Raw genomic sequence first — 14,790 nt, forward strand, 5'->3', positions numbered from 1 at the left:
TATAAATTTAATAATAAACTGTATGTTTCATATTAGTGAAACCCAAAAAGGTAATTTATTTAAATGAATCTTGTGTAAAATGTCGCTGGGAATGAGAGGCGCGCCGGCCGGCCGGGGAGGGAGAACCAAGCCCAAGCTGCTCCACATTGCAGATACCTGGCGCATCGCGCTGCGATCTCCGCAGAGACACAATCACATCAGGCTCCAATTATCCTCTGCCGGTCCGGACTGGAACACATTCTTCTATCAATCTGAACACTGGTACAAAGTCACAAGGGCCCGGGGGGCCGGCAACGCAGCAGACTACATGTACCCCACATTCATTAAATGGTAGACCCCAACCCAGAAGGATTTGTGGCGCGGACATCTTCACATAAGGTTTTCTTAAAAACCCCTTATTATTGGCTGCTGAGGCTATCTACAGATGATATACTGGGGGCAACAATCTGCAGGACCTCAGAGGGGCAGCGCTGGGGCTGGCAACAACCCAACATGCATTTAACCCACTGATGGTGGGCGGTGCTGCTGTAAGCAGAGTGTGACCCCTGACTTCTCCCCTGCATCTGCGTTCCTGCACGCAGTACAGACGCCAGCCGGAGAGGTCAGAGGTCACTCTGATTACAGCAGCAGCGGACACCACCAGGCTACAGAGCAAGTGAGTTACATGCTTGTTGGGTTTGTGACCTCCAGCCAGGCAGCATTAATACTAGGATCACTATTACTAGTGAGGTGACTAACAGGAGTCACTATTACTACTGGGACCGCTGTGAGACACACTATTAATGGGACTCACTGAGTGAGACAATATTACTACTGTAGCCACTGGTTACTAATGCTATTAGGACCAGTAAGTGGGTCACCATTAATATTGGGGCCACTATGGTGCTCACCATCACTAATGAGGCCACTGTGGGGGGCACTGTTACTGATATGGAGGTCTAATAAGTCTTGGGTACCTTGTATATTGACACACTCAATGCCTGTAAAATGTGTGGTGGGGGCCAATTCACACTTTGCCTCAGGCAGCACAAAGGTTTAGGGCAACCTTGATGGCACTAGTACATGACCACCCCACCATCCCATGGTGACAGTGCTCTCTGCAGGATTACTGCTGCTGTCGCCGGGGTAGCAGTCGTCTAACTGTCTTGCAGATGATCTACTAGAGCGGGTCAGCCACCACACTGCTCAGCCCAGCCTTGTTTGCAGAGGAGTTCCTAATGGCTTAGCTTCTCATTAAATAGTCCTGGCTTCTGCAATGTGCTGCTGGTTATAGCATATGCTTTATTTGGTTCTACTATCCTTCTTTGTTGTCAATCCTCCGGATTCCTTTTATGCTTCTAGTTCTTGCTATGTATCCTTGTGATGTGGTCTGCTTTTTTCCTGTTTGTACCTGCTTAGTCTACAATATTAATTGGCTTTGCTTGATTTGACTTTCCTGTCTGAAGGTCCTGGTGCCTCCTGACAGCTTCTCAGGGGCAGTATCTCAGATAGGATTTCCATTAGAAATATCTGAGTGTCACTCAGGGACAGCGGTGTCTGGTGTTAGGGTCAGTGTCAACAATAGAGATTAAGGAAAGACTTAGGGAGAGTTAGTATTAGGGTTAGGCAATGTCAGGTTGGTATTTCTGTTTCCCTCTATCATCTGCTCCATTATCTGATGGTCATCATCATCATCATCCATTCCCCATCACCATTCTGTTCCTGCCATCTATTTGTGAGTTCCGTTGTATTTGTGTTGATAAGTGCTTCAAGTAATTTGTTGCCCCACCATTTAGCTCTGCTAGTCCTGAAAACATTCGAGTACTGGGAGAGACGGCTTGTACCCAGGAAAGTGTTATAAGTGAAAGTGTGCCCTCTAGTGTCCAGCTGACATCATTACAGAAGTAAAGCACTGGAGAACAACATTGTGAGGCCTTCTGCAGGATAATACAAGCAGTAGAGGTAAAGCGGAGGGACGACGGCTTGTATGTGCAGATACTGTGTATGGCTGTACAAAATGTGTTTTAGCCATCTGTGACTAATGAACTATCCTGCATTGAAGCGCTGAGGTTACAGTGTAGCACAGCGGCGATATTAGCTGTACGCACATGAGAACACATCCGTCACAAACAGTAGAATCGCCCAAATGTGAAATCAAGGCATCGGCCATCTAGCAAAGACCCGACAGCATCCGTCACCCCCACAAGCTGAGCTCGGGCTCCTCTGCAGCTTTGTCTTTCTCATTTGTTTTTCAACTTGAGAAATAATTATAAATGGCAGGAATTCTGCCCCGTGAATACGGCGGAGAGAGCAGAACACAAGGCGGCTCACAGAGGCCGCGGCGCCACCTTCAGGGCGAGGGTGGCCAGAGGTCTCACATGTACGCAGCCCTTCACCCCCATGCTGTCCGAGCCAGTCAGGGATAGACTAAAGCTGGCGGATCTTCTAAGTCACTGGGAAAGATGCGGCACAATATCGGTCATGTGATTCAATTTACACGCAACACAAATGATGCCAACGGGAAAATAAAAGCTCCAACACACCCGATGCATTTTACACAAGAAACCGCTAAGACAGCGTGTACACAACATGTGCAGATCACAAAATCTCCAGGCAGGGCATGATGGGACTTGTAGTCCCCACTCCAGTAACCGGACGGCTGGGTTTACTCGCCCGCCGCTCACATCCTCTGAGTGACATTCTAGCCATCGACGTCTTCCAACTTAACCAGCAGTGAATAGTTTCCATTAGTTGCTTAATCCACTTACAAGATCTGCTGGAGACGCTGTCCGTCTGACACGGGATGCTCGGCTGGGAATACCAGGTTGCATCACGCAGTTCACAAGCTTCTAGATTTCCAGCAATCTCCAAGAAAGGCTAATAAATAAGGCAGCGCACACATTAATGAAACAGATCAGGAGGATTTGCTTGTGGGAAGGAGCCAGATGTGTGGGATGATTGACAGTAAGCCCACCCGTGCTGAAACATGGCCGCCAGACCCCAGAGGCCGGGAGGAGGCACGTCCGGATCCTGAATGCAGGAAGCCAGGCGCACTTCACATGGTGGATTAACAGACGATCTGCGGCTCTTCCTCAGGAGTCCAAAGCAAATCCGCTGCAAAATCCAGATTCAAACTAATCCCAGACCTAAAGTGCAGCCGCGGCCACCGGCCATGTACTTCAACGAGAGGACTGACAATACCCACAGGAAATAACCCCCCAAACCCCTAATAACTCCGCTCAGCTTCCCACTCACACCTCCTTATCACTCTGAGCATGTGACCCAACAACACAAGAAGTCTCCAGGCTCACCCTACTGCCGGCACCAGTGACCCTCTCCCCTCTGCCCTCCTCCGGTCCCTCTCCCCAGCTGCAGTCGCCTCACTACAATATCCAATCGGTCTCTTTCCTTTGGAGTCTTTCCTTCCCCTTCTAAACATGCAGTCATATCTCTGTTACTAAAAGTAGCCAACTGTTGACCCGTCTGTATGGCCAACCAACAACCCCTCTCCCAACTCCGGGATGGTCTGCTTTACTGCCATCTAATTGCCTACCTCTCTACATTCTACAGAAACCTCCCGGATCTCTGACAGCGTTTTACTCTGTAGATCACCAACTCCTCCTCATTACGCTCTGCTCTGTTGGCCTGAAGGACTCTGCTCTCTCCTGGCTTCCTTCTAGCTCTCTGACCGCTTCTTCAGTGTGTCATGCCCCGACTCTACTACGTCTCCTCTTTCCGTTGCTGTTGGGAGTTCCTCAGGGTTCGGTTCTCGGTCCTCTACTTTTTTTTCCACTTTCACAGCCCCTACTGGAAAAACTATTAGGAGATTTGGGTTTTGGTACCATCTCAACTCTGATGACCTCCAATTACACACTTCTTCTGAGGAATGCTAGATTTTCTCCTTAGGGAGAGGACCCAGAAGGTGAGTGAGGAGATTTATAAGACCATTCATGCTCCTCTGGGTAATATGCAAATAAGAGAGTTGGAACAATACCTCTGCAGCGCCACGTATTGGAAGGCAGCTTTGTTGCAAGTCAACGCTGGACTCCTTATACAAGTCTTGTAACTATAACTGGGAATTCCCAGTTATTGCTGCAAGGCTTGTATAAAGAGTCTAACATTGACGTGCAGGAATGCTACCTTCCAATAGGTGGCGCTGTGGAGCTATTGTTCCAACTCCATTATTTACACTTCCTCTTGTGACATCATACCTTCAATACTACAATAAGCCAGTGTCTGTCCGCTGTCTGTAACACTATGTTTTCACTCTATTCTAAGACCAAACTTCTTGTATTTCCGCCACCTAACTTACTTATTCTTGGTATCTCCATCTGTGTGGGTGAACCATAACTCCTTGGTCGGCAGTCTGTGTGAGCCCATCATTGATTAACAGGCATCTAAGCCTCAGAGCTGTATTCACGGCCCTGCAATCCACTCCATCGGTACAGAACTGAGGAGCTAAGAGTGCAAATACTAAAGGAATTACGGCTCACTTCGGGCTAACGACTTTGTACTAAGTTCATTCCAAGACGGATTTTGCTTGCAGATGTGATACCACAGAAGGAAGCAGCTGAAATATCAATAAGTCGGGAGTCCAGAGCAGAATGTTAGGTACTTGGCAAGAATATCTCCAAGTACCTGGATGCGGCAGCAATGCTCAGTGTGAAGACATACCTGAGGCGGCCGGGGCGCACCGCGCTCTGTAGGCGCTCAGCCGCCACTGGTTATAGTGGGGAAGTAGGAGGCCCTAAGCTGATCGCCCCAGTCAAACCCCAAATCCATGCCAAATGCTCTCAGTGCAATCCACATCATATATCGTGTCGCAGCGGGAACGTTCTGGCGACTCCCAAACTGAAGGCTCCTTTACTTAAGACCAACAGCGCAGTATTTAACCCTTCCATGACTGCTGCTTCTGTGCAGGGCCAGATTACAGGCGCTCGTGCAGAACTCTTCACCCCGCTTGTCCTCACTTCACTGCAGAGCAGATGCCGCACAGATGATCAGGAACATGGCAGCACATGGCTGTACCTCTCATATTACTGCAGTCACTTCATTCCCATCGGATATAGTTCTACTGGAGATACACTGAACGACCCCTTTATTAGACCCCCGTTTCTCACGATTGCCTCTTCCCTGCACAGTAATTCCCCCGTGACCCCGGAGTGCGGCATAAAGTCACAGGACAAGTTTTCCGCGGATCAGTTTCAGTGTGACTCCACATTAGATGGAAGATCCAGCGATCGGTGCGACTTCCAACGAGGCCGGTCATCGGTGCTAGACTAGCCGGAGTCTCACCACCAACCGCGGCGGGTTTTCTCATGTAACGGTATGGAGAGTATACAGAGAATGGCGCGATCGAGGAAAACATCCAGCGGAAGGGGATCCTGCGGACGGAAACAACTCATCACTGAAAGGGGTCGGAGGAGGATGTCAGGAATCGTTCTGACCAACAGGCTGCACAGTCAGCTGAATACAAAGCTGGAGCTCCAACTAACGTGTCCGAACGCACAACTCGCCGTTCCTCCGCATGGATGGTATAACAGCGGACGACCAGTTCCAGCGCCAATGTGTCTAAGAGAAACAGGAAGGCTCTAGCGGGCAAAAGTGCGCAAAACTTGTATCACTGAGCAGCGGAGAAACATCTCCTGGTCAGATGGAGCCAGAGTTATGTGCTGATGGGAGGGCAGAATTTGGGGCAAGCAGCATGAATCGCTGACCCCTTCCAGTCAGCCGGTCAGAACATGTCAGCACCGCCATCTAATCTGTGGCAACTACAAGAAGCTTCCTGTCCGCAGGGGCCGGTATTCCTGCAGGAGGATCTACCCTGTGACGAATCTCTGAAGGCCAGATGAGGCCCACCATGCTACTGGCTGGGGGTCTCTCTGATGAAGTGACCGTTCAGTGTAAACCAATGACCTGCATCAATCACATATAACAATGTCGCACCTCTTTGAGCGTTCCCCCCGTTTCTCCAGCTCACCAGATGAGCTCAGATGATACGAGGCCTTCACATACTGGAACAATTGCCATGAAGATGTTTTGGGGACATCGGTTACATTCGGAGAACGTTTCCATGAGGATCAGGTTTTGGCTTCTGAGGCTGAAGATACAGCAGCCCAGTATTGGGAATACATTCTGCGCTCCTAGTAACTGGGATACGGCGTATACGTCACATTCACACGCTGCAAAAACCCCGCCGGATAAAGCGATCAGTGGAGCGGATCTACAATCTGCAGCGTCACGTCTTCAAATCCTTACTCCTCCATGTTAAAAACAATGTGACGCTTCAACCTCTCTAGGTCTTCCTCAAGCGTGCTTGATAACCGCTGCGCTCGCCGTGCTTGATATCCGCTGCGCTCGCCATGCTCGATAACCGGCGCGCTCGCCGTGCTCGATAACCGGCGCGCTCGCCGTGCTCGATAACCGGCGCGCTCGCCGTGCTCGATAATCGGCGCGCTCGCCACGCTCGATAATCGGCGCGCTCGCCACGCTCGATAACCGGCGCGCTCGCCACGCTCGATAACCGGCGCGCTCGCCACGCTCGATAACCGGCGCGCTCGCCACGCTCGATAACCGGCGCGCTCGCCACGCTCGATAACCGGCGCGCTCGCCACGCTCGATAACCGGCGCGCTCGCCATGCTTGATAACCGGCGCGCTCGCCATGCTCGATAACTGGCGTGCTCGCCATGCTTGATAACCGGCGCGCTCGCCATGCTTGAGGAAGACCTGGAGAGGCTGAAACGCCAAGTGCTCTAAACATGGAGGGATAAATAAATAATAAAGATATGAACACTCTTTTTCCTGTGGATTTCTGCGCCCACGTACTTGGTGACATCCGTGGCCTGCCAGGGGGATGAGGGTTCAGGTGCCGGAGGGGCTCTGCAGGCGCCTCACCCAACCTGCATTCTATCGGTATATATGTTCGCCATGGGTCCATCCCCTAACAGGATGAAGGGGTGAAATCTGCAGTGAACCAACAGCTCAACCCAATGCCAAAACCCACAGAGAGGATGTCGCCTTTAGGGCTCATGTCCACGGCGTATGCGTAAAAAGCTGTGTATTCCTTGTGGGGGCGTTACTATTATCGCTGGGGCCGCTGTGGGGGCATCACTATTACTGCTGGGGCCACAGTGGGGCGTCACTATTACCGCTGGGGCTGCTGTGGGGGCATCACTATTATCGCTGGGGCCACTGAGGGGGCATTATTATTACCACTGGGGCCGCTGTGGGGGGCATCACTATTACTGCTGGGGCCACAGTGGGGCATCACTATTACCGCTGGGGCTGCTGTGGGGGCATCACTATTATCGCTGGGGCCACTGAGGGGGCATTATTATTACCACTGGGGCCGCTGTGGGGGGCATCACTATTACTGCTGGGGCCACAGTGGGGTGTCACTATTATCGCTGAGGGACGTCAATATTACTGCTGGGGACGCTACTATTACCGCTGGAACCGCTGTGGGGGCGTCACTATTACCGCTGGGGCAGCTGTCGGGGCTTCACTATTACCGCTGGGGCTGCTGTGGGATGTCACTATTACCGCTGGGGCTGCTGTGGGGTGTCGCTATTACTACTGGGGCCACTGTGGGATGTCACTATTACCGCTGGGGCTGCTGTGGGATGTCACTATTACCGCTGTCGCCGCTGTGGGGTGTCGCTATTACTACTGGGGCCACTGTGGGGTGTCACTGTTACCGCTGGGGCTGCTGTGGGATGTCACTATTATACTGGGGCTGCTGTGGGATGTCACTATTACCGCTGGGGCTGCTGTGGGATGTCACTATTACCGCTGTCGCCGCTGTGGGGTGTCGCTATTACCGCTTAGGGACATCAATATTACTGCTGGGGCCACTGCGGGGGCATCACTATTACCGCTGGGGCCGCTGTGGGGGCTTTCACTATTACCGCTGGGGCCGCTGTGGGGGGCTTTCACTATTACCGCTGGGGCCGCTGTGGGGGCTTCACTATTACCGCTGGGGCTGCTGTGGGATGTCACTATTACCGCTGGGGACGCTACTATTACCGCTGGAGCCGCTGTGGGGGCGTCACTATTACCGCTGGGGCAGCTGTCGGGGCTTCACTATTACCGCTGGGGCTGCTGTGGGATGTCACTATTACCGCTGGGGCTGCTGTGGGGTGTCGCTATTACTACTGGGGCCACTGTGGGATGTCACTATTACCGCTGGGGCTGCTGTGGGATGTCACTATTATACTGGGGCCGCTGTGGGATGTCACTATTACCGCTGGGGCTGCTGTGGGATGTCACTATTACCGCTGTCGCCGCTGTGGGGTGTCGCTATTACTACTGGGGCCACTGTGGGGTGTCACTATTACCGCTTAGGGACATCAATATTACTGCTGGGGCCACTGCGGGGGCATCACTATTACCGCTGGGGCCGCTGTGGGGGCTTTCACTATTACCGCTGGGGCCGCTGTGGGGGCTTTCACTATTACCGCTGGGGCCGCTGTGGGGGGCTTTCACTATTACCGCTGGGGCCGCTGTGGGGGGCTTTCACTATTACCGCTGGGGCCGCTGTGGGGGCTTTCCCTATTACTGCTGGGGGCCACTGTGGGGGCATCACTATTACTGCTGGGGCTGCTGTTGTGGCGTCAGTATTACCGCTGGGGCCGCTGTTGGGGTGTCGCTATTACCGCTGGGGCCACTGTTGGGGTGTCGCTATTACCGCTGGGGCCGCTGCTGGGGTGTCGCTATTACCGCTGGGGCCGCTGTTGGGGTGTCGCTATTACCGCTGGGGCCGCTGTGGGGGCGTCACTATTACCGCTGGGGCCGCTGTGGGGGCGTCACTATTACCGCTGGGGCCACGTCGTTATTACCGCTGGGGCCGCTGTGGGAGCGTCGTTATTACCGCTGGGGCCGCTGTCGGGGCTTCACTATTACCGCTGGGGCCGCTGTCGGGGGTCACTATTACTGCTGTGGCCGCCGTGGGGGTCACTATTACTGCTGTGGCCGCCGTGGGGGTCCCTATTACTGCTGTGGCCGCCGTGGGGGTCACTATTACTGCTGTGGCCGCCGTGGGGGGTCACTATTACCGCTGTGGCCGCCGTGGGGGTCACTATTACCGCTGTGGCCGCCGTGGGGGGTCACTATTACTGCTGGGGTATGTTTACACAAGGCAGAAATGCTGCAGGATGTCCTCAGCAGAAATTTCTGTGACAAATTCTGCCGCATTTCCGCATCCAAAAAGCAGTCACAATCTGCACCCGGTCCATTATGAAACAGCCCTGCCCATTCTAGAACGACGGGGGTAAAACCATACGTGGTGATAAGCCCCGCCCCCTGACGTCTTCGCGCTTTGCGATAAATATGTGGCTTTTAGGTGACCGTTTGGGCACTCGGTCTCTAAAAGGTTCACTATCACTGCTCTAGGCTAATAGCAGGAACCCCTCTGCTAGGACTCCCACCTACCTATGCTCTAGGCTAATGGCAGGAGCCCCTCTGCTAGGACTCCCACCTACCTATGCTCTAGGCTAATAGCAGGAGCCCCTCTGCTAGGACACCCACCTACCTATGCTCTAGGCTAATGGCAGGAGCCCCTCTGCTAGGACACCCCCTACCTATGCTCTAGGCTAATAGCAGGAGCCCCTCTGCTAGGACACCCACCTACCTATGCTCTAGGCTAATGGCAGGAGCCCCTCTGCTAGGACTCCCACCTACCTATGCTCTAGGCTAATAGCAGGAGCCCCTCTGCTAGGACACCCACCTACCTATGCTCTAGGCTAATGGCAGGAGCCCCTCTGCTAGGACACCCCCTACCTATGCTCTAGGCTAATAGCAGGAGCCCCTCTGCTAGGACACCCACCTACCTATGCTCTAGGCTAATGGCAGGAGCCCCTCTGCTAGGACACCCACCTACCTATGCTCTAGGCTAATGGCAGGAGCCCCTCTGCTAGGACTCCCACCTACCTCTGCTCTAGGCTAATGGCAGGAGCCCCTCTGCTAGGACTCCCACCTACCTATGCTCTAGGCTAATAGCAGGAGCCCCTCTGCTAGGACACCCACCTACCTATGCTCTAGGCTAATGGCAGGAGCCCCTCTGCTAGGACACCCCCTACCTATGCTCTAGGCTAATGGCAGGAGCCCCTATGCTAGGACACCCACCTACCTATGCTCTAGGCTAATGGCAGGAGCCCCTCTGCTAGGACACCCACCTACCTATGCTCTAGGCTAATGGCAGGAGCCCCTCTGCTAGGACTCCCACCTACCTATGCTCTAGGCTAATGGCAGGAGCCCCTCTGCTAGGACACCCACCTACCTATGCTCTAGGCTAATGGCAGGAGCCCCTCTGCTAGGACACCCACCTACCTGTGCTCTAGGCTAATGGCAGGAGCCCCTCTGCTAGGACACCCACCTACCTATGCTCTAGGCTAATGGCAGGAGCCCCTCTGCTAGGACTCCCACCTACCTATGCTCTAGGCTAATGGCAGGAGCCCCTCTGCTAGGACTCCCACCTACCTATGCTCTAGGCTAATGGCAGGAGCCCCTTTGCTAGGACACCCACCTACCTATGTTCTAGGCTAATGGCAGGAGCCCCTCTGCTAGGACTCCCACCTACCTATGCTCTAGGCTAATGGCAGGAGCCCCTCTGCTAGGACACCCCCTACCTATGCTCTAGGCTAATGGCAGGAGCCCCTCTGCTAGGACACCCACCTACCTATGCTCTAGGCTAATGGCAGGAGCCCCTCTGCTAGGACACCCACCTACCTATGCTCTAGGCCAATGGCAGGAGCCCCTCTGCTAGGACACCCACCTACCTATGTTCTAGGCTAATGGCAGGAGCCCCTCTGCTAGGACTCCCACCTACCTATGCTCTAGGCTAATGGCAGGAGCCCCTCTGCTAGGACACCCACCTACCTATGTTCTAGGCTAATGGCAGGAGCCCCTCTGCTAGGACTCCCACCTACCTATGCTCTAGGCTAATGGCAGGAGCCCCTCTGCTAGGACTCCCACCTACCTATGCTCTAGGCTAATGGCAGGAGCCCCTCTGCTAGGACACCCATCTACCTATGCTCTAGGCTAATGGCAAGAGCCCCTCTGCTAGGACACCCACCTACCTATGCTCTAGGCTAATGGCAGGAGCCCCTCTGCTAGGACACCCACCTACCTATGCTCTAGGCTAATGGCAGGAGCCCCTCTGCTAGGACACCCACCTACCTATGCTCTAGGCCAATGGCAGGAGCCCCTCTGCTAGGACACCCACCTACCTATGCTCTAGGCTAATGGCAGGAGCCCCTCTGCTAGGACTCCCACCTACCTATGCTCTAGGCTAATAGCAGGAGCCCCTCTGCTAGGACACCCACCTACCTATGCTCTAGGCCAATGGCAGGAGCCCCTCTGCTAGGACACCCACCTACCTATGCTCTAGGCTAATGGCAGGAGTCCCTCTTCTAGGGCACTTGGTGACAAGCGGTGGTCCACACAGTAACATGGCAGCAAGCCTGGAAACAATAACTGTGGACACAGGAAAGCTTATTACAGCGACCCTCCAGTCCTGGGCTAAACAAGCCGGCCGCACACCTTCCACGACACTACAGAGAAGCATATACGGTGAACGCACCGCAGCCGCCCCTCTGCCACCTCACCTTGGGGCAGAGACACGGAGCTCTGTCACCCCCGCCTGTACTCCCCTTGCGGGACCGGGGGAGGCCCAGCCACAGCTGGCCTTCGGCTGCCGATTTTTTGGGGCGTCCCCCCACCGCCCTAAGGTCCAGGCACAGTGGCTTTTGGGGGGTCCTTTAGGCGGACTTTGTCCGCATCCAGACCCGCCAGACGCACCCAGGTGCCCATCGCGGGTGTCCGCGGGCAGGCCATCCGCCGGTCCCCGTGCCCGAGACAGGCAGAGTGGGGACTTGAGGATTCCGTGGCTCTGCCCCAAGGGGAGGCGACAGAGGGGTGGCTGCGGTGCACAGCCAATATACATGTACTTGCATATTTGAAGCTTATGTTAAACCCCTATAGCCTACATTGGCTAGCAGCTGTGAGTGGCTCAAATGTGCTGGCGACATACCCCCCGTGTGAGCCCCAACACTACCAATGCGTCACGTAGTCAGAGAATCGGCGCGACCATCTTGGCATGGGGGTCACTCACCTGTTGTGCTGTATGAGGAATTAGATGGCGTTCGTCTGGAGAAGCTCTTCACTGCCAGGCTCTGCCCTCTCTGCTTCCTGCGCCAGGCTGTGCGGCACTTGGAATCGATACTCTGCTTGATCCGATACCAATCAGATTCTGTAATTCTGAATTTGTGGAAAAGGTGACCTGAGGGGGAGAGAACATTCTGTAATGTGTGGTCTACCGATGAATGCATTATACAACATTTACAGCAAGCAGGAGACAGGAGAGCCATGGTGCAGTCATCACAGGACGGCTCCAACTCCCGCAGTGCACCACTGCATGCAGCCGGCACAGGTAAGCATCACCTCAGGTAGTCAATCTGCACGGCCTCAGCTAGAACACGTTTGACAACAGATCCGTTGCAGTGCACTCCCAAGTTCATAGAATCCTAGACTGGTAGAGTTGGAAGGGACCTCCAGAGTCATCGGGTCCTCTGGGGTCATCAGGTCCAACCCCCTGCTCAGTGCAGGATCACTAAATCATCCCAGATAGATGTCTGTCCGGCCTCTGAAGACTTCCATTGTAGGAGAACTCCCCACCTCCTGTGACAACCTGTTCCACTCATTGATCCCCTCACTGTCTAATATCTAATCTGTGTCTCCTCCCTTTCAGTTTCATCCCATTGCTTCTAGTCTTTCCTTGTACAGATGAGAATAGGGCTGATCCCTCTGCACTGTGACAGCCCATCAGATATTTGTAGACCGCTATTAAGTCTCCTCTCAGCCTTCTCTTCTGCTAAACATTCCCAGATCCTTTAACCGTTCCTCATAGGACATGATTTGCAGACCGCTCACCATCTTGGTAACTCTTCTCTGAACTTGCTCCAGTTTGTCGATGTCTGTTATAAAGTGGGGTGCCCAGAACTGGCCCCAGTATTCCAGATGAGGTCTGACTAAGGAAGAGTAGAGGGGATAATGACCTCACATGATCTAGACTCTGTGCTTCTCCTAATACATCCCAGAATTGGGTTTGCCTTTTTGGCAGCTGCATCACATTGTTGACTCATGTTCAGTCTGTGATCTATTAGTATACCCAAGTCTTTTTTACAGTACAGGGTAAAGTTACAGTACGATACCCACCAACATCCATTTCCCAACATGCCGTTCCAGCAGCACAAGGGCGAGGGGCCACCAAACCTACAACTCACAGAGCTGACGTAAACTATGCCCTCTGAAAGCTCATTTTTTGGCAGGAAGATGCATGTTCCTAAATCATACCTGGAATTCATTGTGTTTTTCTAAGCTTGACAGACTTTGTGCTGTGGAGCCACAATAAATGCAAGAGGTGAATCTGCCAACTGCTGAGGGGGAAGAAGAACTATAAAGTGCGTTCAGCCCACTGTGCTGCACAGAAAGGCCAAGGAGATGTCAAGGAGGGTTTCCTTCCTGGGAAATCAGCCTACTGACATCAATATTTGGAGAATATACTACTGTACTCCTGGTCTTGCAGAACTACAACTAACAGCATGCCCCAAAACTACCAGGGTGCCTGGGCATGAAAGGAGTTGCAGATTCTTGTCATTCAAGAGAAATTTCCTGCAAAGTGCCGTTCAGGTAAGTACATCTGTGGGAGAAAAGAGAGTTCCAAAACCTCATCCAAAGCCTTCAGCCGGGGGTAACACCGGGCGTAACAAGCAACCATGAGGCCCCATAGCAATATTATACTGGGGTCTGACTCTACAATCACCCCTTCATCACAAAGGTCACAAAATGAAACATAAAGGAATAATTTGTCAGAGTACTGGGAAAATACACAGTGATGTCACCGTACAGGGAAAATACACAGTGATGTCACAGCACAGGGATAACACACAGTGATGTCATCGTACAGGGATAACACAGTGATGTCACCGTACAGGGAAAATACACAGTGATGTCACAGCACAGGGATAACACACAGTGATGTCATCGTACAGGGATAACACAGTGATGTCACCGTACAGGGATAACACACAGTGATGTCACAGTACAGGGATAACACACAGTGATGTCACAGTACAGGGATAACACACAGTGATGTCACCATACAGGGAAAATACACAGTGATGTCACAGCACAGGGATAACACACAGTGATGTCATCGTACAGGGATAACACAGTGATGTCACCGTACAGGGATAACACACAGTGATGTCACAGTACAGGGATAACACACAGTGATGTCACAGTACTGGGATAATACACAGTGATGTCATCGTACAGGGATAACACACAGTGATGTCACAGTACTGGGATAACACACAGTGATGTCACAGTACTGGGATAACACACAGCGATGTCACAGTACTGGGATAATACACACAGTGATGTCACCGTACAGGGATAATGCACAGTGATGTCATAGTATAGGGATAACACACAATGATGTCACAGCACAGGGATAATACACAGCAGTACAAGTGGGGCTCCATTGATTTCTGCACATCCCTTTTCCATCGTCCCTAGTTGTCGCTAACAGCCCCCAAGTCTGTTACTGTAATGAATGACCTAAAGAGGGTAAAAAGGTATTTAACAGAAATGGTGAGTAACAATTTATGACCAATAATTAAAACAGTGGTGGATCTAATTACAGATACTAATGGCGGATGACAACGTACGGGATTAGTATAACCTGATCATCCCAGACCGGGGGGGACCGATCCCCAAAGACTGACCCCCCTGCCTCTCCATACAGTGTA

General features: G+C 52.7%; 1 protein-coding gene across 1 annotated transcript in view; it reads right to left on the reverse strand.

Moving 5' to 3' along the window:
- The window catches only part of BANP (BTG3 associated nuclear protein), a 364,607-nt gene that overhangs the window by 137,261 nt on the left and 212,556 nt on the right, over positions 1-14,790 (reverse strand). The window contains exon 8 of the mRNA XM_066583886.1: positions 12,090-12,257. Within this exon, the coding sequence (XP_066439983.1) occupies positions 12,090-12,257 (168 nt within the window). The remainder of the gene's footprint in view (positions 1-12,089; positions 12,258-14,790) is intronic.

The sequence above is a fragment of the Eleutherodactylus coqui genome, chromosome 11, assembly GCF_035609145.1.
Source record: "Eleutherodactylus coqui strain aEleCoq1 chromosome 11, aEleCoq1.hap1, whole genome shotgun sequence".
Classification (NCBI taxonomy): Eukaryota; Metazoa; Chordata; class Amphibia; order Anura; family Eleutherodactylidae; genus Eleutherodactylus; species Eleutherodactylus coqui.